Source organism: Oryctolagus cuniculus, chromosome 10 (assembly GCF_964237555.1).
Source record: "Oryctolagus cuniculus chromosome 10, mOryCun1.1, whole genome shotgun sequence".
Classification (NCBI taxonomy): domain Eukaryota; kingdom Metazoa; phylum Chordata; class Mammalia; order Lagomorpha; family Leporidae; genus Oryctolagus; species Oryctolagus cuniculus.
Genome location: NC_091441.1, coordinates 91,819,223 through 91,846,444, shown reverse-complemented (window position 1 = coordinate 91,846,444; position 27,222 = coordinate 91,819,223). Strand labels below are relative to the sequence as shown.

At 50.9% G+C, this 27,222-nt stretch overlaps 1 protein-coding gene across 3 annotated transcripts in view; it reads left to right on the top strand.

The window, feature by feature from the left end:
• The window catches only part of FLNB (filamin B), a 156,632-nt gene that overhangs the window by 113,910 nt on the left and 15,500 nt on the right, over positions 1 to 27,222 (top strand). Inside the window, exons 25-40 of one of the 3 annotated variants that reach the window (XM_002713267.5) lie at positions 3,360 to 3,527; positions 5,431 to 5,554; positions 7,226 to 7,382; positions 8,378 to 8,567; positions 10,551 to 10,798; positions 13,278 to 13,316; positions 14,094 to 14,196; positions 15,316 to 15,456; positions 18,729 to 18,857; positions 19,499 to 19,672; positions 20,456 to 20,614; positions 20,901 to 21,104; positions 22,082 to 22,234; positions 22,333 to 22,455; positions 26,103 to 26,369; positions 26,985 to 27,122. In XM_002713267.5, the coding sequence (XP_002713313.1) occupies positions 3,360 to 3,527; positions 5,431 to 5,554; positions 7,226 to 7,382; positions 8,378 to 8,567; positions 10,551 to 10,798; positions 13,278 to 13,316; positions 14,094 to 14,196; positions 15,316 to 15,456; positions 18,729 to 18,857; positions 19,499 to 19,672; positions 20,456 to 20,614; positions 20,901 to 21,104; positions 22,082 to 22,234; positions 22,333 to 22,455; positions 26,103 to 26,369; positions 26,985 to 27,122 (2,517 nt within the window). Of the gene's footprint in view, positions 1 to 3,359; positions 3,528 to 5,430; positions 5,555 to 7,225; positions 7,383 to 8,377; positions 8,568 to 10,550; positions 10,799 to 13,277; positions 13,350 to 14,093; positions 14,197 to 15,315; positions 15,457 to 18,728; positions 18,858 to 19,498; positions 19,673 to 20,455; positions 20,615 to 20,900; positions 21,105 to 22,081; positions 22,235 to 22,332; positions 22,456 to 26,102; positions 26,370 to 26,984; positions 27,123 to 27,222 lie in introns of all 3 variants that reach the window. The other 2 variants (XM_002713270.5, XM_002713269.5) reach the window with 2 other exon arrangements.

The following is a 27,222-nucleotide window of genomic DNA, read 5'->3' as shown; positions in this document are numbered from 1 at the left end:
ACACACTCCAGTTTGTGACAACCAAAACTATCTCTAGATACTACCATATGTGCTCAGGACAATACCACCCTTGGGTGAGAACTACTGCTGTACAAATTCAGCCAAGAAATAAATGATGGAAGTAGTGAAGGACCCTCCACATTTTATTCCAGTGATGGAATCTGTCTCTCCATCTATTTCTTTTAACTTAATGAAATGATTGCCAATGCCTTCTTCCCCCTCCTCCAACTCCCTGCATGAACACACAAATACGTTGGCAGCTGAAGGGGCAGGTGAGTGTGTACTGTGTGGACACAAGTCGAAGGTCTCCAGGGCTATTCCTGAGCCAGCTTATGCTTCATCTCAGATGTAATGACCACACAGCAAAGCTCCCCCCAGTGGGTTGTGTTGTTCTTATCCTGAAGGCTGATAAGCTGGGGTAACGATGAGAACGCAAGGCCCCCCATTTTTTGCTATGTGCAAACATGCATTCATTCACACTCTGTCTTTCCCATTGGCCGTAACACATTGACATTCAGCTCTAATTCTACTCAGATGTTCACTTAAGCCTCCCAAAATCACCTGGTCTGGCTCTGCTGAGGCAACCGCAGGTGGAACTTGAAATTCAGCGAGTCTATAGCAGGCTCATTTTCAAGTTGAGAATTTTGCATGGCCTGCAGATGAAGTTATTGGAAATGTCCAAATGGCCCTTAGCAGAAAAAAAGTTCCCTACCCCTGCTGTAGAGCAATGTTTCTCCTCAAATTTATACTTGCAGCTCATTCAATGTAGTTTTTTTGTTTTGTTTTGTTTTGTTTTATTCCTTTAATCACTGGTTTAGGAGATTTTAGCCAGAGTCGAGACAGGCAAAACTCTCTCCTGCACACAGAATAGACTTCCTGGTGTTCAAGTAACTAAAGCTCAAAACTGCTGCAAAGAGCAGTTACTGGGCTCAGTGACAGAATCTGGGGCCATGGATCCTTTCTGGAATTTTGCAACATGACAGTGCTTGGGTTGAGAATGGTGGAAGGCTGGCCTCAGGAGAGATGGCCTGGTGGCTCTACCCAGTAGGCCACAGTGGAGGTGAACGTGTGCTGTTGTGGGAGCAGCCAGCCTATTTGGACCCTTGGTAGAGTCTGATGGGTACCATTGGCTTTGGGATTCCCTATGTAGAAAGGGGGTGAACATTGGAGCCCTGTGGTTAACTTGTGACTTCAAAGCAAATGGCCATTTTTGAGTGTAACAACAGAAAGTGACCTCTCTGGGGGTTCCCCCGTCAGATGTAGATGATGCTTCTTCCAGTTTCAGATGTTCCTGAACCCTAGAATGTTCCCAAGCCAAGACAATTAGCAGAGTGTTGGTTGGTTGCCTTAGTGTCAGGCCACTTAAGTAAGGTTACTTGGTAGAGCCATAAAACACTCAGCCACCTGCTAGCCTCTAATTTTCTTTCATGGGAATTTTGGGTGGTTAAACAGCCCTGGGATGGGAGTTGTGGTGCAGCAGGAAAAGTCACCCTTGGGATGCCCATATTCCACATTGGTATGCCTGGGGTCAAATGCCACCAGCTTCTGATCCAGTTTCCTGCCAATGTGCCTAGGAGACAGCTTGTGTTGGCCCAAATACTGTGTTCCTGCCTTGTGAGGGAGACCTGGATGGAGTTTCTGGCTTCTAGCTTTGGCCTGGCTCAGCCTTGTCTGTTGCAGATATTTGAAGCGTGAAACAGCACATGAAGATACCTCTCTTGCTCTGACTCTTGCTGTCTCTCCTGCTCTGTTACTCTCTCTTTTGAATAAATAAAGAAATTAAAAACAAGTAAGGAAGTAAATATTAGCCTAGTAACCAATTTTCCCTGGCCTGGTACTGAACTGTAATGGGGTTATTTTAGCTAACTGTCCACCTTTAATGGTATTTTGGTGTCATGTGGTGGCTGGCTGAGGCTTGCTGCCGGTGGCTGCCTAGACTACTGAATTGACTAGGATCCGGCACGCAGCAGGGAGAAGGCCACTGAGACTGACTAATGATGTCTGCTTTGGGTGTTGTTGGAGCAGTGGTAGATGTTCTTAGGTCTTCCATCTTGTACCTGTTTGTCTTCCCTTTGCTTGTTGGTTCTTGGCTACTCTCATGTTGAGCTCAGAGAGCTTCCAATGGAGTTAATCCACTGCAGGCACTTGTTGACACTGAAATCCTCACCTGTCACTGTGTAAGCTCCCTTTTGTTTCTCTAAACACTAGCAGGAGGCTATGCTAGTCCTTGTCAGGGCCAACCATTAATTTTTATTTATCTAAAGAACTGGATGACCTTGGAGTTCAACTGTTACTAAAAGCCAGCATCCTGGTTCTTTGTGTGGTCTTTGTTGATTAGTACCCCTCATTCTATAAAATGTGACCTTCTGAGAGGCACCACAGAGATACCACAGCTTCCAGGACAGTTCAGCATCATCAGCTTCACCTAGCGCTATAGGAAGCATGTCTCTAGCACGCAGCCAGGGTGGCAATGGACTTGGCAGCCCACATTGTGAACCTGGGAGCACCAGGGCTCCTTATGTCCTGAGAGGTCCCCTCCTTGGAGGAGTTGCCTGGGTGATCCCTGCTCAGCCCTTGCTTTTCCGTTAGCATTTCTCTCACAAACCCCAATCTGCCTGTCTTCTCCACGTTTCATGGATTTTTAAGGTCAGTTCCCTTAAGGACTTCCTCATGGGGTCAGCCATGGAGCAGGAGCAGTGCTTACACTGGGGGAGGATTTCAGAATCTCCCAGAGGGCCCAAGCACCAAGACGTCCGTGAGTGGCCTGAACACAGCCGCCGCATTGGAGGGAGAGGAGTCTGGGGCACCAGGGACATTTTGTGGGAGAGAGGAGGTTAGATGTGGGCTCTGGGTTTTACCTTCTCCAGTCTTCCCACCACTCTGCTTCCTTGTCCAGTTCCTCCAATATCCCTCCTTCTTCTAGGCTTCTGCAGGTGCTGGTTCCTCTACCTGAAGCATCTCTCCCTTTGCTTCTGCCGAGTGGTATCTGTGCATCTCGTGGCTCAGCTTAGATGTATCTGGAAAGCTTTCTCTGATTTCTTGGATACCAGATTCATTGTCTTGTGTATCGCCAGCCTATAGGGCATTAGAGTGATGTGTTCGTCTGTCGAATCTTCTGTGTTGTGAGTTTCTAGACAGCCATTAATGGCTCTGGGCCTGGCACCTGGCTTACAGTTGGTTCTCTGTGGCAATCATTGAAAAAGGTGAGTGAGCACCCAAGTTGCCCTCGCAGTGAGGCAGAAGTGGCTGGCTGAGGCCTGTGTAGTCTCAGGCAAGATCCTGGGTGGAGCACTGGTGCTGTGCTGAGTACAGGGAAGTCTCCTCTGAGCTTGCTCAAACTCCTGTAACCTCTTTTCCAGGCAGCCCCTTCAGGGTTCCTGTGAAGGATGTCGTAGACCCCAGCAAGGTCAAGATTGCAGGCCCGGGGTTGGGCTCAGGCGTCCGAGCCCGCATCCTGCAGTCTTTCACAGTTGACAGCAGCAAGGCTGGCCTGGCCCCACTGGAAGTGAGAGTCCTAGGCCCACGAGGTGAGTACATCCTGCCTTCCAGGGGCAGCTTGACCGGGGTTTTTCCTTTGATCTTGAATTTGACCTTAAACTTCAAATTAAATTTCACATTTCTTATTGCTCCATATCTAGCTAACCAATAGAAGTACCAGTTTGAAGAAACAACAGGATTGCCTGTGATATCTCTTTTCCTTCTTTCAATAATATGGCCCTTAAATTTTTGAAATTTCATTTTTTACAGCAGGTAGATGGAGCAAGTAGTGTTTGAGTTCTCGTGTAATGTTGTTGGGATTGCTTAATTACATGGTACAGCATTTGTGAGATGCCTGGGTTGGTCTGGATGTGGGTGGCTCGCAGAGTTAGGAGGTACTCTCTTTGAGATGCTTCACTGCTCCTGTGGAACCCACCAGAATCTGTGGGAATGCCAGGAATGAGGCCCACATGACCCATGGCTTGTCATTGTCTTAATTCCCTGGAGGGAGAGGATCTCTTGGGGAATGGGTTTTGATGGCAACCTGTTTGGTAAGATGAGCAGGCCATTTGGGGACAAAGGCCTGGAGTGCATTGAAGCTTTGCCTTTTTTGGTAAGCAGTCATTTTCCACGGCCAGGATTTAAAATGTGTCTCTCTCCCTCGTATTAGACTCTTGTGCATAATTTCTTAAATAATCTGCATTTTTCCCCAGTGATGTGTTCCTGGCTTCACAGAAATGGCAAATGGGGGCTTCCTTCTTTGAAGAGGAACCTTCTTAATGGGGTTCAACAGGAGGTTATGCCCTTTGAAGCTCAGGACAGAAGTGGTTTGGGGGAAATGAGGTCATGGGGCTGGAATCTGATCCCATGAAGTTACTGTGCTTCCAGACCTGTGTGTGTGTGTGTGTGTGTGTGTGTGTGTGTGTGTTGGAGCAGGGACATGAGAAGCAGATGCCTGTATAAAGGGTGTTCTCAAATGACAGCCTTTTAGTTTTAGCTGGTGAGGTGGATTCCCAGGTGAGGATAGCCCCTTTAAAGTCATTTCAGAGCTCTTTAAAGGTGACATGAAGGGTGACTTTACAGAGACTGGTTTGCATTTTCCCATTGGCTGCTGCTGTCAATTATGTAACCCGAATGCCTCGCTGGCCTTGCCTCTAAAACTGGCTTGTGCCTGCCTCATCTGCTTTGCTTAATGAGCACTCCATGCTTTGATAAACATACCCTGCGGTTGACCCATCCTTGACGCTCATGTTCAGAGCTGGCTGGCATCTGGAATCTATCAGTCCAGTGCAGGTCTTGATGATGCTTCAGTATAATCTCAGCCATCTCTCATAGGCAGCATGAGGAAGGTACTTCTGCCCATGAGGGTGGCACCCTCGCCTGCCCTTACCCCTGCATCCCAACGAGCTAATGCCATAGTGGTCTTTGCTCAAAGGTGGCCACAAGTCTTGGCTGGCCAGCCCATTGGTTCATTTTTGCTGTTCAGAATTGTCCCCTAGCATTCCTAGAAGATTATATAAACCTTGTTTCTTGTTCATATTATTAGTACCAAAAAGTTCACCTCACCTCTTGGAATACCCTCCAAAGATTTTTTAACAAATCCTTTATTCTCAGCTGTGAGGTAGAATTGCCACATCCCAAGCATGTCTGACCAGCTTGAAAGGAGATGGTGTGTCTGCAACTTGCGTTTTTGCCGTATGCCCTCCAGCAGCAAACGCAAACAGTCTCCTTCATTAAACTCTAGAGTGTCCCTTAGCCAGCAGAAGGCTCTTGGGGTCATTTCTGCATCCATGAATGGGTGTTCCTATGATTTCCATTGCTTGTGATTAGGGCCTGCGTGCCTTCATGTTATTCATCAGTGGTGATGGATGCGATCCTGTCTCAGACTCAGCCAAGGGCTGAGTGAAGGGGAGGCCAGGCAGAGTTCCTCAGGCCTTCCATCTCTGTCCTTAGGTCTGGTGGAACCCGTGAATGTGGTGGACAATGGAGATGGCACACACACAGTGACCTATACCCCATCTCAGGAGGGGCCTTACATGGTATCTGTTAAATATGCTGATGAAGAGATCCCTCGCAGGTAAGCTCCTGACCTGCCTTGAGCCCATCCTCCTATAGGATTGGCCTCTGTGTGTATGTGTGTGTATGTGTGTGTGCGTCTGTTCCATGCACCTACCCATCCACCCATCCATCACCCTTCACTCCTTTCCTTCATCCATGTGGCCAGGAGGCATTATCCAGACCCTGCATGCTCCACATGTGTGTTATTGTGAAAGTCAGAGTTACACAGAGAGAGGAGAGGCAGAGAGAGAGAGGTCTCCACCTGCTGGTTCACTCTCCAATTGGCTGCAATGGCTGGAGCTGCACCGATCCAAAGCCAGGAGCCAGGAGCTTCTTCCAGTTCTCTCACATGGGTGCAGAGGCCCAAGGACTTGGGCTATCTTCTGCTGCTTTCCCAGGCCACAACAGAGAGCTGGATCAGAAGTGGAGCAACTGAGTCTCGAGAATATATTAGTTTATCAGAGGCTTCCTTTTGGTAGAAATGATTTTCTGATTGGGATGAAGTACTTTTCTTTAATTTAGGTGTTGATTGACCCTAGCATTCCTAGAAGATTATATAAACCTTGTTTCTTGTTCATATTATTAGTACCAAAAAGTTCACCTCACCTCTTGGAATACCCTCCAAAGATTTTTTTTTTTTTTTTTTTGACAGGCAGAGTGGACAGTGAGAGAGAGAGACAGAGAGAAAGGTCTTCCTTTGCCGTTGGTTCACCCTCCAATGGCCGCCGCTGCAGCCGGCGCACCGCGCTGATCCTGGCAGGAGCCAGGAGCCAGGTGCTTTTCCTGGTCTCCCATGGGGTGCAGGGCCCAAGCACCTGGGCCATCCTCCACTGCACTCCCTGGCCATAGCAGAGAGCTGGCCTGGAAGAGGGGCAACCGGGACAGAATCCGGCGCCCCAACCGGGACTAGAACCCGGTGTGCCGGCGCCGCAAGGTGGAGGATTAGCCTATTGAGCCACGGCGCCGGCTACCCTCCAAAGATTTTTTAACAAAATCCTTTATGATCAGAAAGTTTCATCCATACCCCAGTCTGCACATTTGGTATGGAGAGATCACAAATGTGTACTCATGTAGCCCTAGCAATGCAGAGATATGTAATTTGGGGCAGACATTTGGCCTAGCCATTAAGATGCCCTTATTGGAGCAGCTTCCTGCTGATGCAGATGCAGGGAGATGGCTCAGGTAATTGCTGTTCCTGCCACCCTTGTGGGGGACCTAGATTGAGTTCCGGTTCGTGGGCCTTTGGAGAGTGAACCACCAGATGAGAGCATTCTCTCTCTCTCACCATTTAAAGCATATTAAATATACAAATAGAATAAAAATTAATGTAGAATATAGAATGAGTAAAAATATAAAAAGAAAAGTTCCAGCATTCTCTTTCAGTTTTGATGACCGTTGTCTTAACATAACAAAAGCGAGTTCGTTGTATTTGAGTTCTTGTTTCGGAAACTCATTTGGGAACACTTCTTACCCAAACTATCTGTATCCCATGAAACAGACTCAGGGCAGTGTCTGGTGGGTGATGTCTCAAGGTCCTGAAGTTCTGCTGATCCTGGAGCACTTTGACCAGAATCACTGACTTAACTGCTATATAAATTGCCTTTTCAACCCCAGTAGGTCTGTGTCAGGGATGTCCCGTGAAGCTGGTCTGACCTTACTGATGAGGGTATGTGTGTGTGTGTTTCCAAAGTCCCTTTAAGGTCAAGGTCCTTCCCACGTACGATGCCAGCAAAGTGACCGCCAGCGGCCCCGGCCTCAGTTCCTATGGCGTGCCTGCCAGCCTGCCTGTGGAGTTTGCAATCGACGCCAGAGATGCAGGGGAGGGCCTGCTTGCTGTTCAGATCACGGTAACTTTGAGTTATTTTCTGGAGTCAAACCTTCTTCATAAGGCGTAACTTCCTGGCCAGGGATAAAAGTGAGGGTTTTAATCTCCAGTTTCTGGCCCAGTGCAAGTGTTAAGATTTTTCCCAATGAAGATTCGATATTAGTGCAGGAAAACAAACATGCTCACTGAGAGGTTTGAGAGTTTAACTCCAAGTACCACTTTGGTGAATCACAGGTATTTTAGCTGTTAATCTCTTTCTGTTTTTGTTTTAAATGTTTTAAATCATTCCCTTGAATCAGTTAAGACAAAGTTCCGTCTTTTACAATGAACCCCAAAATAAGAATGGTTTAAACACAAGGGGTCTTTCTCTCCTATTCAGAAGCCCAGAGGAAAGTTGCCTGGGTGCCTTGTGGCTCACCCAGGAACACAGGCCCCATCTCTCTGCTCCCCTTCCCCAGCAGGTGGCTGCTATTCTTAAGGCATCCTCATGGACCACAAGGCTTCCACTGCTATAGCCATTGCATCCGTGTGCCAGGCCAGAAGGAGGGAGAAAGGCAGAAAGCAAAGACAGGGCCCTCCCAGCTCAGTCAGCAGCCCTATGAGAGGGCCCTCAGAGACTTCTGTGCCCATCTTACAGGTCAGAAGTTAGTCCCAAGTCGCATGGCTATCCATACCTGGTGGCACGGATGCTGGGAAGCATGGAGTCTTAGTACTCTGGCAGCAGTGCACCTGGCTAGGGGTAGTTAATGCGGTGGTCTGTGAGCAGAAGCCTCTGCCCGGAGTGAATTTGGAGCCAAAACATTCTTGATTCCCTTGACACCATCCATGTCAACGTGGCATTAAAGGGATCTCTGACCGTCTCCTGTCCCCATCAAAACCAAACAAGATTGTATTGCATGGCTGAGTCTGTCTCCTCTCATTCAGGGCCCTGAGTGATGAGCAGATGTCAGGGTTTTCTGTGAATGATTTTTCAGTCTGACAGCAGCACCCTACAGAACATTTCTCTCTGATCCACAGGACCAAGAGGGAAAACCCAAAAGAGCTGTTGTCCAGGACAACAAAGATGGTACCTATGCTGTCACCTACATCCCCGATAAGACTGGACGCTACATGATTGGGGTCACCTACGGAGGGGATGACATTCCGCTTTCTCCTTACCGCATCCGGGCCACTCAGACGGGCGATGCCAGCAAGTGCCTGGCCACAGGTGAGTACAGGACACCTCATGGGCAGGACTGTGGACGTGGGGGTCCATAGGCTGCCTCTGGCCCTCTCTGCCACCTCATAGCTGTGTGATCCAGGCAGGTTACTCAACTTCTCTGAGCTTCAGTTCAGTCACATGTAGATTGAGAACATGCATCCGTGTGCGGAAAGCTTTGAAAGATCTTTGGTTTTTGGTTTGTTTGTTTGTTTCTTGGCAACATTGAGATTCAGGGAGCCCTTTGGAGGCTGAGAGGCTGTGTGGAAAGATCAGATGAGGGCAGGCGGGAAAGATGCTTCTCAGGGTGCCAGGCTTGTGCTGGCTCTGCATCCATCAGGTTTGCTGTGGCTGCACTGACATGAACAGAGGATGTTCTGTAGAGCAAGGGAGGAGCTGGCAGCCGCCATACAGAGGAGAGAGGGTGGGGAGGAGGGCTGCTGATGGCCTGATTTGATCAGATTAGGTTTTATGCGCTTACTAACGTTCTCTGCTACTCCACATCAAGGTGTGCAAGTGTCACGTGTTAATGAAAGCATTTTAAAAATGAAAACAAAAAGTGAAGTGGGTATGCTTAATGTGACCCCACCATGTCAGCAGCTCCCGTGAAAGGCACTGGAGGGTTGACTTTGTCCTGATTCACTCAAGCAGTTTTGGGATCAGTGTTGGAGAGACACACTGAGGATCCAGGGCCTTCCTCAGCACCTGTGCATGGGCCTCTCGGGAAGTATCCGCGCTATTTGTGCATCTACTTCCCTCACTGTCTAACACAGGACTTGTTGCCCTGGGCTTTCTAAGCCCTGGTCCCTGTGTGGGACACCCAGGCAGGTGTGAAAGCAGAAACTCCATCTCTGAAGTAAGACCCATTTGCCTTTCTTGAAATATAAGAAAACTAAAGATAGAATTGCATCCTGCCTGTGCTCTGTTTCCCACACATCTCACCTTGTTCTGAATGGAGAAAGTCTTCTGGCTTTCAGGGCATGGTTGTGAGTTGTGCGGCTTGACCCTTTTTGTTTGCCCACGCCCTTGGCAAAAATGGAGGAATTTTTGAAATGCTGTCCATTTCATCACCTCCTGGGCCTGTGCAGCCGCCCTCTGCCAACTGGACTGCATTTGTGAACCTGCGGGCTTGTTCGTGCTGGGTGGGGGCTTCCTTCTTGCTTTCCAGGCTCAGTTCCTGAGCAGAATCTGCCCTGTGGCCCAGGAACTCCTACTGGCCACCCCGCTTGGCCTGTCATTCATGGCCTCCCACGGGCTGGCTCCAGTCTTCTCTTCTGTCTGAACAAAATGTTTTTACTCCCTGCTGCTTCTACACACCTTGCTCATTTTTGCCCATGTGCTTTAGTTGGTACTTTTTTCCATTCCCGGATGTTTGTGAAGGGTGCCACTATTAGGGGGAGAAAGACAGACAGACAGAAAGGTCATTGTTTGGGGGAAACATTGTAAGTCTCCCATAGCCCTGAACACCCATCCTTCTTAGTGCAACCATTTTTCCTTCGTATCAGGAAGCCCTCTGTCAGTGTGGCAACCCTGAGATAGAGATGCCTAGACTCAAAGACATGACCTTGAGGCTGCTTCTCTAAAGGATACTGGATTATTTTTTTCTTATAACTTAGGCCCTCCTCAGTGTTTCCATGGCAGCTTGAGCCATCACTCATGGTGCCCAGCCTGCATCTGTTAGACCATGAGCATCTTGAGAGTAGGAATTGTGTCTCATTCACCTTTACCTGTACCTGGCACTTAAGAAAATGCCCCATTTATGTTTGCTGACAGTGGCTGACCTTTCCTTCCATTCCCTTGAATGCTGGCCCACCACGGCTGATATTCAGCTATATTCAGGAATCGGTGCCATGCTCTGCTGAGCAGCTCCAGTCCCTAGTGAGCTTGGAGCTGGCACTGTTGATGGAGGCATCGCAGTGAGTGTGACTTGTTCTTGGACCTCCTGGATAAGATTCCATGGCTTCCATTCTCTTCTCCTGAACATTTCTCCAGGTCCTGGAATCGCCCCCACTGTGAAAACGGGCGAGGAAGTTGGTTTTGTGGTTGACGCGAAGACTGCCGGGAAGGGGAAAGTAACCTGCACAATTCTGACCCCGGATGGCACTGAGGCGGAAGCTGATGTGATCGAAAATGAGGATGGCACCTATGACATTTTCTACACAGCCGCCAAGCCTGGCACCTACGTGATCTATGTGCGCTTTGGTGGCGTTGATATTCCCAACAGCCCCTTCACTGTCATGGTAAGGAAAATCCCTTTAGCAGCCAACAGAACACCTGCCCGTGGTGCAACCCTGATTAGGATGTTCCCTTCTGTTTTCCTCCTTGAAAAACTTTATTGGTATGCAGGTGTGACCTTGTAGAGCTAGAGATGCCTTGTCTGTCACACTTAGGGACTTGGGCAATAACCTGCCCTAAGCCCCGCTCAGAAACATACAGCTTCCAGAAAACCCGCACTTTGCCAGAAAAGTCAACAGAACATGACAGTTTTTCGTTGTGCCAGTTCCTCCTCCCACCTACCTCTGTGCTGGAGCAGTGAGGATCCAGATGCTGTTCTGTCTACAGACTTGCACCTGATATCTTGGGACACAAATGAGGTCCAGTTGTGTTTTTGCAAAGAGTCAGATATTACGTTTGAGGGGGAAGTCCTTTGTCTTTTGAAGTGAGCAACATCTGGAATGAAAGGAAACGATCGTGCAGACATCTGGGCCAGTGACTGACTTGGGGCCTTTAGTTTTCAATCCCGACTGACTTTTAGGTCTTCAACCAGGAGCAAGGGAAGAAACCCTAGGAGAATCACCTGGCTTAACCCTCAAAGCCGAGCGTCGCTGGCCCTTTTACAGATGAGGCATGTCCAATCCGACAGCCGCCCAATGCGGTGCCATCTCCCTCCCTGGTGTCCTTTGATGCCACGGGCGGCAGCCACACTCGACCACAAGGTTCATAGACACTTAATGACCCAGCCATGCCCACAGCCTGCAAGGCACCTTCTAATTATTTGACTTTGTGCAGCCATGGAAAAGGGCAGGGAGCTTTCATTCCCAACAGAAGCCCGAGGGCTTCCTTGCAAGCAGTCTCTGTGGGATCTGTTGTGGCTCTTCCCCTTTCCATGGACATTCGTGTATCGGTAAACATCGTGCTGGAGCCTGGAGGTTCTTTTGTGTACATAAACACTTGTCAGCAGTTGACAGTGCTCATCTGGGAGTGTTTTGCTGCTGCGCAGGAGAAGGCATTGCAGCTAGAAACTTTATGTTCGGATTGATGGAGTGGGGCTGGGTTGTAGTTTTGAGATTCTGTTTTTGTCTGCTACTGGGTTTTAGCTGGTTGGCTGGAACTGGGCAGGATGAAAGCACCACCACTGGGCAGAGGTCATGGTCCTGCTGGTGCAATGGGCTGGGGTTAAGAGGCCGTGTTGGAGGGGTCTGCGGGAGAAAAATCGATGTGAACACAGCAAGGAGCATTTTAGCAGGCAGCAAGAGTTTGACTTGGAGAATCCCAAAGTCCTTAGGAATAAACTTCCCCTGGGCCCACATGCACACACAGCAAGGGTATTGGTGTGCACACACTGCCCCTAACCACTGCTGAAGGCAGAAAGCTTTGGGTCTTCTCCCACTCAAGGCCTCCCCCAGCCTTACTAGATGGACTGACTTTCTGTTCGTTGGCTTTAGCTGGGTTGATTCCCTGCCTGCATAGATTTGTGGCCAGAAGGACACATACACACAGCAAATACCTCAAGGAGAGCCTCAGGCTGCCTCAATTAAATACTGCCCCCCCCCCCCAACACTCTCGGTGGCATGTGAAGTTGAGGATGGGCAGCGCACCTGCCCAGCTCCTTTGAGAAGTCCTGGGTCTAAGGCCATAGCTTAGCCATTGATTGATCCTCCTGGCAGGGTTTTCCTCAGGCAGCCTCATGCTGAGCAGGCCCTGAGCAGGACCCAGTTCCAAATGGAGCCACTCACAAAGCTGGCTTTCTTAGTAATGGTGGCAAAGTCCGAGGGGGACACCAACATGAGCACGTGGCGTGGGCCCTCTGCTTCCTGTTGTCAGGGGAGAGAAAGAGGGGTGTTGAGAGGTCCCCTCTCAGTTGGGTCAGCTGGATCAGCAGTATAAAGTCTAAGATTTTTGAAAACTGGATTTGTAAAAACTCTAAAGACCAGTGTAAGGGATGGAGAGACGTCTTTCCCGATGCCATGGCGCAGAGATGACTGGCCTGGGTTTGTCTCTGCGTGTGCCCAGAGCACCTGGCTTTTCTGTGTGGAATCCGAAGGTGCCTGCCCCTTTGCAGCTAGCTGCCTTCCTTCACTTGGCCCTGGACACCCTCCCGTACTCATCCATCAGACTGAACCACTTCTTCAGCACCACAGCACAGGGTTCCCCTGCACACACCTCGGGTGATACGTTTGACCAAGCCCCTTGTAGATGGACATTTCGCTTGCTTCAGCATTGTCCAGTCATAGACAGCTGCAGTAGGACTCACATGTCACTTCCTCAGGTAGTCTCCCTGCCCCCAGAGGTCTGCTTGCTGGAAGGGGGGCCTTGGGTTCACCTAACACACACCACCCTGCCTTCCACCTGGGTGGGAAGGCAGTGCCCCCTGCTAGAGTGAGCAGCTCCCTGCTGCACATGGCGGGAGAAGGAGGCAGCTCTCAGGTTGTAGAGTCCACCACGTAGCCAGATCTCTCCAGTGTGATTCCCAACTAATCTCCGTTTGCCACCAACCAGGCCACAGACGGGGAAGTCGCAGCCATGGAGCAGGCACCGGTAAATGCATGTCCCCCTGGATTCAGGCCCTGGGTACACCTTTTGTTTTGTTTTGTTTGTTTGTTTGTTTTCCCCCTGTTTGCGTTTCTGTGTTGACTCAGCCTTAATTTCAGAAAACTGCTTCCTGCTTCTGGGGATGGCTTGAGCCCTCTCGGTGTCCTGGTCATTGGCGTGGCCCCACTGATCAGTGCATCACGATGATCGCGCGCTTTTTCTGTAATAAGACCTACCTTGGCGTCACCACCCGCACTCCATGAATCGCCAGCCGGCCTGTCTGTGATCACGCTCAGCGCGGATTGTCCCGGTGTTTAAAGAGCAAGCTGGACAGCTGTGTGCAGCCCCTGGCGGACACTCAGGGCCGCCACTTGCACATCGGTTTCTGTTCAGGGGAAAAGCCGCCCACTGCTCCTCTCTGCCACTTAAAACGCACCTTCTTTTCCAGGCCACAAGCAACTAAACCTTTGCAGGTGGAGCCTCTTGGGACTCACAGACATTGCTGTCTCTCACTTTCCCCTTCCCCCGGGCACTGCTGGGAGTTTTACAAGCAGACTGCTGAGTGATTTCTAGCCGTGGATCGGTAGAACGGCTCCACTGCTTCAGGTTCCACTCTGGGCCTGGGCCCTGTTACGCAAAGCCCACCCAACATGGGCAGCCACATCCCCACATCCCAGCATCACTAGCTTGCACAACTCCCAGCAGCCCTGCCCTCACCCCCCCAAGCTTCCCTAGCCCCTGCTGTTGTCCACTTACCAACTGACCACTGCTTCCTGATTCTAGGTGACCGAAGAGACCTATGTCCCAGTGAGTGACATGAATGGCCTGGGGTTTAAACCCTTCGACCTGGTCATTCCGTTTGCTGTCAGGAAAGGAGAAATCACTGGTAAGCACTTGTCATGAAAGCTGTCTCATCCTCACTCACTCACATGAGCCTGCTAGAGCAGTGCCAGGGAGCTAGTGCCACCGCCACCCAAAATATGGGCTCCTGAGTACCTAGTTCTTGCTCTAGGGGCTGGTTTACGGCCTTCTGAGATTGCAGAATGTTCTAGATGCATATATGTGGCTTGTCTGCAACTTACATTACATTCTTGAGAGAGCCTGTAGTTCTCTCTGGGCTAAGATCTGCTGTGTTTAAATCCCTCTGAACTGTCAGTTCCTGTTCATCCTTTCTTCCTGCCTTCTCCTACTCTCTTGTTTTTCCAAGTATGAACTTGACACTGAGACTCATTATGTCCTGGGGCCAGCATTGTGGCCCAGCCACCTGAGTTCAGCTACCTCCTTCGATGTCAGTACCCCATGTTGGAGCACCAGTTCAAGTCTTGACTGTTCTGCTTCCCATCCGGCTTCCTGCCTGTGAGCATGGGAAAGCAGCAGCAGATGGGCCAAGTGCTTGGGTTCCTGACTTTGGCTTGGCTCAGCCCCAGCTATTGTGGCCCTATGGGAAGTGAACCAGAGGATGGAAGATTCCCTCTCTCTCTCTCTCTCTCTCTTTCTCTCTCTCTCTCTCCCTCTCCCCCCTCCCCTTTCCCTTCCCTCTCCCCCTCCCTCTCCCCTTCCCCCTCCCTCTTCCACTCCTCTCTCTCCCCCTCCCTCCCTCCCTCCCTCCTTCTCCCCCCCCCCCCGTCTCTCCCTCTCTCTCTGTCACTCTGTCTTTCAAATAAACAAATCTTCAAAGAAAAAAAAAAGTTGTTTTCTCTTCTTAGCCTCCTTTTAATGCCTGTTTCTCTTTGAGTTGATCCATTTCTAACCCTGCTGATTTTGTGGTCTTCTCAAGTCCTATTTGAGCTTCTCATTGTAGAAAACTCCACACTTATAAGTTGCCTGATGTATTTTGTGGGAGCCAAAGGGAACCAAAAAGGCCAAAGAGGTCTGTCTGTTCCCACTGTGAGTCTTGGATGTTTTAGGCAGCAATGAGCATTCCTCAAGTCTGAAAACCTGTGTCTTTCGAAGACGCACGCTTGGCGTGTAAGGACAGTCTCCGTTACCTTGTCCTTTTCTGCAGGAGAGGTTCACATGCCTTCAGGGAAGACGGCTACCCCCGAGATTGTGGACAACAAGGATGGCACGGTCACGGTCAGATACGCCCCCACTGAGGTCGGGCTCCACGAGATGCACATCAAATACATGGGCAGCCACATCCCTGGTAAGTGGGGGCTTTGTGCCCAGGCCAGGGGCCTGAGGTTGTGGGAGGCGGGCAGGTGTTGTAGCAGCAGCAGCCGCGGGGAGGGACACGGTTCTCCTAGGCAGGCTTGGGAAGGCAGTGCCAGCGTCCCTGTGAAAGCCAACAGCCTGCCCCACCCCCTCCCGGCGGATCCAGCCCATTCCCCAAAGGCAAGCTGCTGCTCCATGTCCTGGTCACATGGCCGCACCTGGGGCCCAGGGTTGTTTATCTTCATCACTATGCTGCGTGTGGTCAGAGGTCGAGCTGGGGCAGAATGTGCAGCTGGTTCAGGGTCAGCATGGAGAAGAAGACAGACGCCTTCTGACAGGGAAAGCGGCTTCCGTTTCATGGCTGTCAGCCAGCTCACTGTTAGGCTTGCTCTTTCTCCCTTTCTGTAATCGTGGTTTTTTTTTTTTTTTTTTAACTTTAATATTTTGAATACCTGACACATTCACATGGTTTACATTTTATGTTTGGTTTCAGAGTAGTATTAAGACGGCGCCGCGGCTCACTAGGCTAATCCTCCGCCTAGCGGTGCCGGCACACCGGGTTCTTGTCCCGGTCGGAGCACCGGATTCTGTCCCGGTTGCCCCTCTTCCAGGCCAGCTCTCTGCTGTGGCCAGGGAGTGCAGTGGAGGATGGCCCAAGTACTTGGGCCCTGCACACCCCATGGGAGACCAGGATAAGTACCTGGCTCCTGCCTTTGGATCAGCGCGGTGCGCCAGCTGCAGCGCACCGGCCACGGTGGCCACTGGAGGGTGAACCAACGGCAAAGGAAGACCTTTCTCTCTGTCTCTGTCGCTCACTGTCCACTCTGCCTGTCAAAGATTAAAAAAAAAAAAAAAGACTGCGTGTAAATGGGAATACAGATGTTTGATCCTTCCTGCTTTTTTACATACTCTGCACGTCTGTCTGTCTGTACTCTGTGACGCTAGCAGTATATCCAGGACAGCTTGACAGGTCCTAGGGAGAGAACACCTGCACAGCCGTCCCCCAAGGGGGAGAATCACCACACACATGGCCATTTCTTCTCCCCACCCTGTGCTGAAACCAAGCTTGCTGCAGCCAGTGACCTTTCACCCCCACCATCTCACACTCACAAAGGTGTGTCTGCGGGATTTAATTTCCAGGGCGGAATTGGCAGGGCGCATGTACAGGTGGCTGTAACTTTGATAATACTGCCAAATCCCACTCCGCAGGGGCTGATCCAGTTCACACGCCCACCAGCAGTGCAGGGGAGACCTGACAGTAGAACATGCTATCAGTGTTTTGGATCTTTGCCAATCATGATAGTAGGAAAAAACCAGTTATCTTAGTGTCGCTTTATTTACACTTCTCTTGGAAAAGAGATTGAGCAGTTTTCCATTATGTATAAGTGCCATTTACATTCCTTTTTCTGTGAACTGAACTTCTGTTTCCTTGACCCATTTTTCTTTTTCTTTCTTTTTTTTTTTTTTAAGATTTATTTTATTTATTTGGAAGAGTTATGTAGAGAGAAAGAAATTAGGGAGAGAGAACTCTTCCATCCACTGCTTCACTCCCCAGATGGCCACAACAGCTAAGTCCGGGCCAAGCCAAAGCCAGGAGCTTTCTCCAGGTCTCTCACATGGGTGCAGGGGCCCAAGCACTTGGGCCATCCTCCACTGCTGTCCCAGGCATATTAGCAAGGAGCTAGATTGGAAGTGGAGCAATCAGGGCTGGAAACGGTGCCCACATGGGATGCTGGCTCTGCAGACCGCGTCTTAACCTGCTACACCACAGCACCAGCCCTCCATTTTCTTTATCTACCTTTCCTCCTTCACTTCTTCCTCCTCTTAAAATTTATTTGAAAGAAAGAGAGAGAACTCCCATCAATTGGTTCACTCCCCAAATTCTTGGAATGACCAGGGATGAAACCAGAAACTGGAAAGGCACCCAGCTGTCCTACATAGGTGGCATTGGCGTCATCTGGGATTGAACCCAGGCAGCTCCCATTTGGGCCGTGAGTGTATTTAAGTGCTAAAGCAAAATTTGGTCCCTTCAACCCGTTTTTCTGGTTGGTTATTGGACTTTGTCCTGTCAAAGTCTAGGAACAATTTAAAATGGAAGAGATTAGCTTTTTGTGATAGGAGAGCAAATATTTCTCTGAGTTTGGCATTTTCTTTTGATTTTGTGTGTTTTGTTTACATGTTTATTTAAAACAAAAATATATTATCAGCTTTTGTTTATTCCAAGGAAACAGATGTAGAGAGAATAAAAAAAATACCTTTCTCATGTCTCCCTCCTGCTGTGCAGGTGTGAGTGTCCTTTCCATGTATCCTTCTCTGTACCTACAAACATGCACCCAGCTATGTTACGTTTTATTTTTAAATAAATGGCAGGATGGTAGTAAGGTTATGTAGCAACTTGATTCTTCTCCTTCAGATGCAACAGATGATAGATAATCTCTCCAGTTGGCATACACATATCTTGCCCGTTCTTTTTAATAGCCCATGAGTAGAACAGCATTCATTTAAGCTGTCCTGGTTTGCATGTGAAAACTGCAGAAATGAAAGTGCTTGCCTAGGCTTGGAGTGGGGTTGGCAGGGAGATACTATGGGATGGTTCTTTGAAAAGACGTTCTAGGGGTTGACGCTGTGGCTTAGTAGGTTAAGCCTCCGCCTGTGACACTGGCATCCCATATGGGCGCCGGTTCATGTCCCAGCTGCTCTACTTCTGATCCAGCTCTCAGCTAATGGCCTGGGAAAGCAGTGGAAGATGGTCCAAGTGCTTGGGCCCCTGCACCCACATGGATGACCCGGAAGAACTCAGTCCTGGCTCCTGGCTTCAGGTGGACCCAGCTCCAGCCATTGCAGCCATTTGGGGATTGAACCAGCGGATTGAAGATCTCTCTCTCTCTCTCTCTCTGTCTCTAATTCTAACTCTCAAATAAATTGATTAATTAAAAAAAAAATGAACAGACCTTCTAGCTCGTGCAGTGTGAATCACTTTGAAAAGCCTGGGCAATGGCCTTCCACAAAGGTCTTTCCAGTACCTTCCCTCCTGTTGGCATCCTTGCTCCACAGTCGAGCTATTTCCTTTCTCCTTGATTTATCAAGTTGGGCTGGTCTGCCCTGCTCCTCGGATGTCCTCAGATGGTGAGGTGCACCAGCCCTTCCTGTTGGCCTCTTAGGGGACAGAACACCTGGTAGGTGAGTGTTAAGATTGCCATTACCCAGGGTATTCCATCACCCACTAACGGGTCCCAATTTTGTTTGTGTCCTTTGCAAACCCAGAGAGCCCACTCCAGTTCTACGTGAACTACCCCAACAGTGGGAGCGTGTCTGCATACGGCCCAGGCCTGGTGTATGGAGTGGCCAACAAAACCGCCACCTTCACCATCGTCACTGAGGATGCAGGAGAAGGTACGCTTCCCACCTTCCATTTGTAGAATTAAGTGAGTGTAGTTCCAAGGCAGCTTTTAAAAATCAGACTGTTGGTGGGTAGTGTTTGCCTTTTCTTTTTGTAGAGCTGCTCTGTCATCTAAAGCAGAGGGTGTTGAAGTCCCTTCTGTCTTGATTCCATCACATTTCTGCTATGAAATATTTTGTGCATCTCCCTTGGAATTAAGTGTGCTTTGTTATTGTTTTTTGCACGTGCATCCCAGAACCACATGATTTATGTAATCTCTCACTGGATAAAGCTCTATGATTATGTCCATTGTATTCGTGGACATTGCTAGATTTGTGGTTCTAAAGATATTTTCATCATCCCAGGCAATGGGGGACAGTCTCTTTGGGCTCTGTCCCTGGCGTGGAATTGGCATTGAAGCCTCCATCCCTTTCCCACTCCACGCATGCTGAAGAGTAGAGAGAATCTCAGGATTGTTGGTGGTGAAGACTTGTGATAGTGGGTGTCCTCCCAGTGAGCATTCTTAACAAGTGAACAGCTGTGTTCCATCGACACCCCTTGTCCAAGACTCGTGTGGACTCTGCCACCTGTTGTCCCTGTTGAAACAAACTCTCTCCCTGCCAACTGCCTTTCCTCCTGACCCCCCCACTCTCAGGTGGACTGGATCTGGCTATCGAGGGGCCCTCGAAGGCGGAAATCAGCTGCATTGACAACAAAGACGGGACGTGCACAGTGACCTACCTGCCCACGCTGCCCGGCGACTACAGCATTCTGGTCAAGTACAATGACAAGCACATCCCTGGCAGTCCCTTCACGGCCAAGATCACAGGTGGGGTCGCCAGACTATCCGGGGTCTTCCCGTGGCGGGTATGGCAGACAAGGTTTCTGTTTCAGTACAGTTGACAGAGACCCTTTGAGGAATCATCAGAGTGACAATTCAGTCTGATGCAGGGCTGCCTGAATTCTTCCTTCGCCCAGGAGAAGCTAGGAGTTAGCATTTCAAGAACACTTATTTGGTGCCAGGTTATGGCAGCTGCAGGCAGATCGCAAGGCCTCAGAGGCATTCTGATAACATTACGCGAGTCCATGAACTCAGAGCAGCTCTCCAGATTCTCTTCTAGACAGTTTTGAGTCCAGTTAACTGATGGAAAGACTGAGGCCAAGCCTGTGGTTAGCTGTTCTGGTTACCCATTTCCACCACCATGCTCCCAACGTCTGTTCTGCTTTACTGTGTTTGTGTGAGTGGATTCTGAGGACCCTGTACACGGCAAGGTTCTTGCCCCGTGCCAGGAGCAGCACTGTGTGGAACGTGATCAGTGCTTACCTGAGAGGTGCTCAGACGCGGGGACCTCCATGGCCAAAGGTTGCTTTACAGCGTGGTCCATAGGCTGTCGCACCTCCAGGTGCTGCCAGCTCTGTCTTCGCTTTCCCCAGGTGTGGATGCCAGGTTTTCTTTGTTGCTAAGATCTGTTTGTTGTCCAAGGCACGACACGTCACTTAACTTTGGGTCATTCATTCTTGCCTGTCCTTGTGTAAATGGCGTGTGGATTGGGGGCTCGGGAGAGCCAGGCGACACATGTAACGGGAGCCGTGTTGGGGGCCTCTTTCCCAGATGACAGCAGACGGTGCTCCCAGGTGAAGCTGGGCTCGGCCGCTGACTTCCTGCTCGACATCAGCGAGACTGACCTCAGCACCCTCACGGCCAGCATCAAGGCTCCGTCCGGCCGTGACGAGCCCTGTCTCCTGAAAAGGTTGCCCAACAACCACATTGGTGAGTCTGGGCCACCTTCCTGGCTGGAGCCCAGACATTTGGGTGGGAGACGGGGACTCCTGCCATCCTCTCTTGGGAAACTGGTGGCCCGCTGGAGTGGCATGTGATCAGTGCGCTGGGTCAAACACATTAGAAAAGTCAAGTGCATTCCTGCATTGTGATGTTGATACCCTTGGACTCTGTTGTCAGAAAGCCCAGAAAAAAGTCACAATCCAATCCTTGAGAGTGTGTCTCCCTCTGACTCCCTCTCCTCCCCTTGAAAACCGCATTCTGTGCTCCGATCCAGGCATCTCTTTCATCCCCCGGGAAGTGGGCGAGCACCTGGTCAGCATCAAGAAGAACGGCAACCATGTGGCTAACAGCCCCGTGTCCATCATGGTGGTCCAGTCCGAGATCGGTGACGCCCGCCGAGCCAAAGTCTACGGCCGTGGGCTCTCAGAAGGCCGGACTTTCGAGATGTCTGACTTCATCGTGGATACAAGGGATGCAGGTCTGTGTGTGGGGCAGGGTTTGTGGGGGAACTGCCTAGAGCTTGAGCAAACTTGGTTTCTTTTTTGTACTCTCAGCTTGCTCACCTTTTTCCCCCAACCCTCTTCATGCAGAGTATCCTTCAAGTTGTAGGTGCACTTGCACTGTCATTGAAGTCACGTGACCGTCGGTAGAGTGGGCATTGTCTTTGCTGTGTAGATGGAGAAACTGAGGTTCACGAGGGGTATAGCCCCATCTGCTGCTGGAATTTGAATCTAGAACCACAGCAGCTCCCAGGGGTCTGCTTTATGACCTGTGCTCCCACCATTGTTCCCTGCTTCCCAGGTTCCCTTGACTCATCCCAAGCAGAGAACAGTGGTCCAGCTAAGGGTGCATTTGAGCAAGGTTTTCATGGAAGCGAGACATCTCTTCCTGTCCTCCTTTGAGATCGTCTGGGTTACATGCTCCCCCATTCCAGTGCTGTCATCTTCCGCCTTCCTGAGCTGCAGCCGCATTGGTGAATTTCGCAGAGAGAGAGCACTAGAGAATTCTTCTCCCAAGGGGAAGATGCTCCCTGTTGTCTCCTTGTGTTGTTAAACCTTCAAATGTGCTGACGTAACCAAGGCAGCTGGGGATGCTTTAAGATTCATATTCTCAGGCCTGTGGCTGGTATCTGTCTTGGAAGCATGGCAGAGTGCTTTCCCCTGCTAGTTAGTTGCACAGGACACACAAGACACTGTTCATGGGCCATCAGCACATGCCCTTGAGGGAAGAGTTCTCCGGCCAAAGCCGTATCCAGCAGGTTGTTCCACTGCAGAACCTCTCAAAGACCTTCCCCTGCTCTTCTGCCCTGCGCTGACCATGCAGGGCCACTGTTCCTTTCTCCTTGCTGACTGGCAGGACTTTGAATTTCAAGGGTCAGGTGACCTTCATGATTTCATCGACCTCCACCTCCCCGGTGAGTTGCCATCAGAACAGCCCGGGGCTGCTGTGTTGCAGGTTATGGCGGCATTTCCTTGGCGGTGGAAGGCCCCAGCAAGGTGGACATCCAGACAGAGGACCTGGAAGACGGCACCTGCAAGGTCTCCTACTTCCCCACCGTGCCCGGGGTTTACATCGTCTCCACCAAGTTCGCTGATGAGCACGTGCCCGGTACGGTGTCCCGCCTGCACTTGCTGTGTGAGGCTCGGGGTTTCCTTTCAATGCCGTGGCCTCTGGGCTGCTCACAAGGGCCTTCTTTGTTCTTCCAGGGAGCCCCTTTACTGTGAAGATCAGCGGGGAGGGACGAGTCAAGGAGAGCATCACCCGCACCAGCCGGGCCCCGTCTGTGGCCACCGTTGGCAGCATCTGTGACCTGAACTTGAAAATCCCAGGTGGGCACAGGGCTCATGGGGCCGGGTAGTGGGCACCTTTGGGAACCAAGTCCGGCGTTACCCTGAGCATCGCATCCAGGTTGGCTGTGCTGACCTTTGATTTCATTTTCTTTTACATTTATTCCCCTCGACAAAAAATAATGTTTATTTGCCATCTTTTTCTTTCTTTTTGTAAAGATTTATCATTGATTTGAAAGGCAGAGTTAGAGAAAGAGAGAGAAGAGGTGGGGAGAGATGGGTCTTCCTTCCCCAAATGGCCATGATGGATGGTGCTGGGCCAGGCTGAGGCCAGGAGCCTGGTACTGCATCTGAGTCTCCCACGTCGGTGGCAAGGGCCCAGACACTTGGGCCATCTTTGTGGCTTTCCCAAGAGCATTAACAGGGAGCTGAGTCAGAGGTGCAGCAGCCAGGACATGAACCAGAACCCGTATCAGATGCCTGTGTCACTGGCAGCAGCTTAACCTGCTGTGTCACCACGCTGGCCCCCGCTACCTTTTTCTTCTTCCAAGTGAAAATGGCTTGATTGTCTCACATGAGGGAAATGCAGTTGAGCCTTTGGATTGGTAGATTGACTCTGTTGAGGAGGGTAATGTCAGAGTGGGACCTGGCCATCTGGAAGTATTTAGGGAGTGGTAGCCCAGTGGGATCCTTCTAATATTCCCGCTCAGCTCCTCCAGCTGTCAAACGAGAACCAGGGCTGTGCTTCACACCTGGGTGGGCCATAGCACGTCCTCCTGGGGTTGAACGAGCAGCAGGCAGGCTGCATCTAGTGTCTGAAATGTGGCCCAGGTTCTTCCCATGAAGAACCCTCCCTACGAGAATTCACTATGTGGGATTTTGGAGTCTCCTCTGGCCACGAGCTGGGCATGGTTTGCAGGTCTGCAAATTCGATGGAGAAGTAAAATCCAGAGTCTGCAGATGAAGCTCACATGTTCTGCTGGGGAGAGGGCTGCTTATACCATATCTCCAGTCTCGTGTCTGTTTTTATTTTTGTTTATTTAAGGATTTATTTGTTTGAGAGGCAGAGGCAGAGAGAGAGAGTTCTTTGATCTGCTGGTTCACTCCCTAGATGGCCGCAATGGCCGGAGCTGCACCAAAACAAAGCCAGGAGCCAGGAACTTCCTTCAGGTCTCCCATGCAGGTGCAGGGGCCCAAGTACTTGGGCCATCCTCTACTGCTTTCCCAGGCCTTAGCAGAGAGCTGGATTGGAAATGGAGCAGCTGGGACTTGAACCGGAACCCATAAGGGATGCTGGCACTGCAGACGGCAGCTTTGCCCGTTATGCCACAGCGTCAGCCCCTCGTGTCTGTTTACTCTGCCTTCTCAGCTAGAGTTGGAGGCTTCCCCCTGTATAGACACATCCGTGTTGGGCCATGTGTCAATGTGGTCAAAGCCTCATTACTGTGAGATCCAGCCCAGATCACTTAAAAAGAGTTGTTTGTGATCATAAAATGTTCACCTGGGAACAGGTGTTTGGCCTGACCGTTAAGATGCCCATATCCCATATCAGGGAATCTGGATTCGATACCCACCTCTGGCTCTTGACTCCAGCTTCCTGCTCCCCTAGGAAGCAGCAGGGGCTGACTCAAGTCTCTGGGTCCCTTCTACCCACGTGGGAGACCTGGATTGAGTTCCTGGCTTCTGGTTTCAGCCCAGCTCCAACTTGGCTCAGCCCTAGCCGTTTGGGGCATTTGACAAGTGAAGCCGTTTCTCTCTGTCTGCCTCTCAAATAAATAATTAAAATGTTCATGTGTTCACAAACGAGGTAGGAGGGATGCTCAGGAGAGCATTGCTGGCCAATACTTTTCACAGACATGGCCATGTCCGGGCAGCCTGCCCTCCGGGAGCACCCTGGTGCCCATTTCTCCGTTTGCCCCAGCAGCACTGGACCTGTCTCTCGTTCCCTGGCCCATCTGATGAGAAAAGACCACGTGAAGCTCTTGGGTGCCTGGTGATGAGATTTCTGCACTGTACCTCACGTTTCTCACTGCCTGAAGTGTCTCGTCTGTTTCATGTGCATGTTCCTGTCTTGAAGAGCTAGTGCGTGTCTGAGTATCACCTGTCCTTTGAAGACTGCCCTGGCTCCTGACTCTTCTTCCTCTCGGTTGCTTGGAAACAGATGACTGGGAGACACTTTTCTCCTCTTTGCCCGCATGTCCTCTCATCAGGCCACGTGTCCTCAGGACCCTGGCCGTGGAGGGGTGTTAGTGCAGGCTGCTAGGATGCAGTAACATGAACTGGGTAGGACCAGCAGGAATGTTTATTTCTCCCTTTTTTTTTTTTTTTAAGATTTATTTATTTATTTGTTTGAAAGAGTTATACAGAGAGAGAAGGAGAGAGAGAGAGAGAGAGAGAGGTCTCCTGTCCTCTGGTTCACTCCATGATTGGTTGCAACGGCCGGAGCTGCACTGACCCAAAGCCAGGAGCCAGGAATTTCTTCCGGGTCTCCCACATGGGTACAGGGGCCCAAGGACTTGGGCCATCTCCTACTGCTTTCCCAGGCTGTAGCAGAGAGCTGGATGAGAAGTGGAGCAGCCAGGACTCAGACCAGCACCCATATGGGATGTTGGCACTGCAGGCGGCGGCTTTACCCGCTATGCCACAGTGCCGGCCCTGAATTTGTTTCTCATAGTTGTGCTAGCCGGAAGTCCAAGTGCTGCCGGCAGGCTCCTGGCGACAGCTCTCTTCCCAGGTACATACGACCGGCTCCGTGTATCTTTACATGAAGAGAGCAAAGACTGAGAGCTCTGCCAGGGTCTAAAAAAGGGTGCCGGTGCCATCACGAGGGCTGCACGTCCGTGATCTGTCCTCTGAGACTTCCAAAGGCCCCTCCTCAGCACCATCGCCCTGGGGAGGAGACACTGGGTCTGTAACACAGGTGGCCTTTTCCCCAACCTCCTTTCCTTTCTCTGTCATCAGGGTTCTAAGTCATCAGCGGCTCAGCCCAGGTCCCGTAGGGCTGCGGGTGAGGGTTCATGCTGGCTGCTGGTGATTGCAGTGCCTGACACACCACGTGTGGCTTGCCTGTCTCCACCGTGGCAGTGCGGGCACAGTCCTGAGCATGATGCAAGCTGCCTGTGTGGAGGAGACACGGTCTGTGCCCTCCTGAGAGTGTGGCTCCTGCTCTTCCGTTTGCTCGAAGCTTGCTCACGCATGGAATCTCAGGCCATCGGGACTGACATGTGTTCACCTGGTTCTCTCCGTGCCTAAAGGACCTGCCACAGCTAACTGACTGTAAGGGACGGGCGGCTCCCATATTTTTTGCCCTCTTTTCTGTGGCAAGAGCCCATCTAAGCATGACGGATGGCCACACTGCCTTTGCCCTGGAAACATGGAGTGGTTGTGGTTTTCATGGACGCGCTGTCCCCATTGGCTGTGGCTGATTAGAAGCTGCTATGTGAAATCCACTTGATGCCAACCTAGAAGACTGTTCAAGTGCTTGGCAGGAAAGAAGCATCAGTGCCCCTTGAATGCTGTCTGCACTGGGTGGCCACAGGAGGGGAGGCCACCGCCTGAAGGGGAGGGGCTAGAGCACTCCACATCCACTGGTCTGTACCTGCCTCACCGGCTGCTGCTTGCCCTGCGTGTCCTGCCCTGCCGTGGGCCCTTGTCCTAATCCTCCTCTTTGTCCCTACCCCCCCTTTCAGAAATAGACAGCAGTGACATGTCGGCCCATGTCACCAGCCCCTCCGGCCGTGTGACCGAGGCAGAGATTGTGCCCGTGGGGAAGAACTCGCACTGCGTCCGGTTTGTGCCCCAGGAGATGGGCGTTCACACGGTCAGCGTCAAGTACCGCGGGCAGCACGTCACCGGCAGCCCCTTCCAGTTCACCGTGGGGCCGCTCGGCGAAGGGGGTGCACACAAGGTGCGGGCAGGAGGCCCCGGCCTGGAGAGAGGAGAAGCAGGAGTCCCAGGTGAGGGTCCTGGCAGGTGTTTGACTAGAGAACAAGAGTTGGGTCTGGGCCACGTGACTGCCCACACCCTTTTGTCTGGTCCCAAGGAGGAGCTTCTTCTGGGTGTCTTTCAGGGCATTCTTTACACACAGTTTCTGTGGCTGAGTAAGTTTGGCTGTGCTCCCTTACCCACAACTAAACAAATGTCTTAGGGAGGGGCTTCTGGGGTCTGTAGCTCGTTATGTGCCTCTGCATCTCTAAGAGGGAAGCAGAGTCATGGTGCTGTTGCCGGAGGTCTTGCCAGGCCACCGTTTTGTGGAACACACTAGAACACCACAAAACTGATCGCAAAGGGCCCCTGGCCATGTTGGCTACTGGTGGGAAGATCTGGGGGGAAAAACATAACATTTGCCTCTTTTTCTGGGTTGGTTTGGGTTTCTCAAAAGGTGCCGGATTGCCCTTGAACTTGCTAATAACCACCCATGGTGCTTGGGAGGCCTCGGTATCAGGCCTTGCTTGGTTTCTGCTTGGGATGAGAGCTGGCAACAGACTAAACCCAGTGCTGCGGATTGGAACATGGAGTGGGGCAGGGGCTGTCTGGGCTCTGTCACTAACAAGCCATTTCTTTGCTCTCAGCCGAGTTCAGCATCTGGACACGGGAAGCAGGTGCTGGGGGCCTCTCCATCGCCGTTGAGGGCCCCAGTAAAGCTGAAATTACATTTGATGACCATAAAAACGGGTCATGCGGCGTGTCCTATATTGCCCAAGAGCCTGGTATGTACTCAGGGGTTGACTGAGGATGTTTTCCTTGTCCAGAGATGGTCAGGTTGTAAGGAACAGTAAATGAGTTTGTGTGTAGAAGCACATAGAGAAT